Below are 2,818 nucleotides of genomic sequence, written 5' to 3' on the forward strand. Positions count from 1 at the left end.
AGGACATAAAATGATCTGCAGGCACAGGAATGATTCTCAGGAGGTAGAAGAAACTTGAGTAGTGAATAGCAATCAGAAACAGGCAAAACATGAGTTCTGGTAATTTACATGTCTATGGTGCCTTCCAAGCCAGGATCTCAAAGCTGTTGATCAAATCAAGTCAGTCCCAAGGCCACACTGACCATTGGGGCACCTTTGATGTAGCAATAATTTTCCTCCATTCTTCTTGGGTTTTTTTAATCGTAGTACAATCAGTCAGCTTTACTCCCATCCAGTCTTTGATATTGGTCGTCCTAGGTCTTCCTTGTCCTGGCTTGTTGTAGGTCTTCCTCTTTGTCCATCCACAGCACTTTGCAGGATGGTGTTGGTAAGGCTGTTGTTGGGACTTCTTGTTACATCCCCAAACTACTGCATCTTTCTTCTTCTTATGTTTTTGAGTAAGGGTTCATATTTGCCAACTTCTTGTTGGATTTGAACCTTCAGATTCATTTGTTCTGTATGTACTGTAGGGTATACATAGGAGTCTTCTGAAGTGCCACATTTCAAAGGTCTCAATTCATTCTTCCAGTGCGCTAGTTGAGTGTCCAAGTCTCACAGCCATAGAGTTGTTGAAATGACAGCAGTATATAGTAGATGGAGTTTCATTTTCATTATGACGTTGCTTGTAGCCCAGATTTTCTTCAGCTTTGCTACTTGTTCAGTGGGGATGGCTATTCTTGCTTTTACTTCTTTTTCTGATGTGGCATCTTCTGTGATGGTTGCCCAGGGTATTTAAAGTGTGTTAATTTTTCTAGCTTCTCATAACCAGTTTTTACTGATGCATCATCATTGCTACTGGCTGATGTTATCATTAATTTGCTCTTCTCCATACTAATTTACATTCCATATCTCTCTGTAGCCTTATGCAGCCGTTTTGATATTTCCTTAAGCTCTTATGCAGTTCCACATACTAGTTCAAAGCCATTAGCAAAATGAAGGATAATTTCTTGTCCTCTAACTGGCTGATGAGCAGGGATCCTGGTTTTCTCCGATTAAAAAATGCAAATTCTCTGATTAAAAACTGCAGATTCCCTCACTAAAAACCCAAAATCCGTGATAAAAATTAAAGGCCCCCCACAGTCCCTCCCAGTGTTGCTGGTGCCCTGCACTCCCCCCCGCAGCCTCAACAGCCCTCCTGATGCCCCTCGCAGCAGCCCCCCAGACCCACAGACATGGACGCTGACACCCACCCCAGCAGGTGTGTGTGGGGGGAAGGGTCGGGGCAGGGCCGGGGAAAGGGAAGGTGCTGGGGGGTAGATCAAAAAGTGGGGGAAGTGTGCCCCTGTGCCCACCCCCAGAAGCAGGGCTGGGGGGTGAGGGCAGGGTGCTGCTCTGTGGGCCACACACATGCTGGCCAGCTTGACAGGTTCACACACGGAGGCTGCCACCACAAGTCTGCCACTGCGCCCTGCGCTACCATCCCATGGCCACCTGAATGGCTTTGCAGGCAAGTGGCACAGGGCACGGTAGCAGCAGTATGGTGGCAACCATCATGTGCTGCCCGGCCAGGGGGTGAAACGGGTCTTGCATTCAGCGGCATGCCCCACAACCAGCTGCACGGCTCTGCGGTGGCATCTGCATGCCGGGTGGGGGGGCTTTGGGGGCAAGCACTGCCACTGCGGAGCCATTCCCTTCACCCCTAGATCTTAGGGGTAAGTGGGGGCTGTGGGGCAGGGCTGGGAAAGATGGTTTGGGGGCTGAGGGAACGGGGGGTGCTGCCACCCCCAGGCGGCACATCGGAGCTGGGAGCAGAGCCAGGGGGTGAGGGCAGGAGTGCCCCTCTGTGGAGGGCTTTGCAGGCAAGTGATGTGGGGCACAGTGTGGTGGTGCCCGTCATGTGCAGGCTGCACACATGCCACCCAGCCAGCTGCCCGGGGAGGGGGGAGATGGAGGCTGGCATGCAGCTGGAGCACAGCTCCGTGGCCAGCTCTGCAGCTGCGGCGAGGTATGGGGGCACAAGGGGGGAGGGCTTGGGCTTGCACGTGGCGTTGCCGCTTACCTGAAGGCCCATTATGGTGGTGATGGCCGCTGCCTCCAAAACCTCCCACTGCTGCCACAGAGCTCTGCCTGCAGCTGTGCAGCTGGCGACCGGGCAGCACGCAGCCATCCCCCCCACCCCACGCTGCGCCCGTGCCTCCAGCCACACAGCTCTGAGCACAGATCTGCGGCAGCAGCAGGAGGTTTTGGAGGCAGAGGTAGTCACCACTGTCACGGGCCGCCGCTGCTGCTTGCCTGCGGGGCTACCTGTGCCAGCAGCGATGGCCGCTGTGTACAAAACCTCGTGCTGCTGCGGAGCCGTGCTTGCAGCTGTGCAGCCGGTGGCAGTGGCACAGCTCAGGGTTGTGGTGGCCGGGTGGCACGCAGTTATTCCCAGCCTCACCACCCCACACTGCGCTGCTGCTGCCAGCCACATGGCTCTGAGGCAGCAGTGGGAGATTTTGCAGGCAGCAGCAATCACTACTGGCATGGGCAGCCCCACAGGCAAGTGGCAGCGGCCACCCGTGCCAGCAGTGACTGCCACTTTCTCCAAAACCTCCCACTGCTGCAGTGAAGCTGTGCCTGGAGCTGTGCAGCCAGAGGCAGAGGTGTGGCATGGGGGTGGTGGTGGGGATGGCTGCGTGCCTCCCGGCCACCACCACGCTGCTACTGCTGCCTGGCGGCTGACTGCACAGCTCCAGGCAGAGCTCCGCAGCAGCAGTGGGAGGTTTTGGAGGCAGCAGCCGTCACCGCCATCATGGGCCTCCAGGTAAGTGGCAGCACCGCATGCAAGCCCAAACCC

The 2,818-nt window shown here is 55.6% G+C and overlaps 1 protein-coding gene across 1 annotated transcript in view; it reads left to right on the forward strand.

The window, feature by feature from the left end:
* The first annotated feature begins 2,773 nt into the window (after positions 1-2,773).
* ZCCHC24 (zinc finger CCHC-type containing 24) overlaps positions 2,774-2,818 on the forward strand; it is a 285,478-nt gene continuing 285,433 nt past the window's right edge. Inside the window, exon 1 of the mRNA XM_019502098.1 lies at positions 2,774-2,785. Within this exon, the coding sequence (XP_019357643.1) occupies positions 2,774-2,785 (12 nt within the window). The remainder of the gene's footprint in view (positions 2,786-2,818) is intronic.

This window comes from Gavialis gangeticus, unplaced genomic scaffold, assembly GCF_001723915.1.
Source record: "Gavialis gangeticus isolate Ggan-Ray unplaced genomic scaffold, GavGan_comp1, whole genome shotgun sequence".
Lineage (NCBI taxonomy): Eukaryota > Metazoa > Chordata > Crocodylia > Gavialidae > Gavialis > Gavialis gangeticus.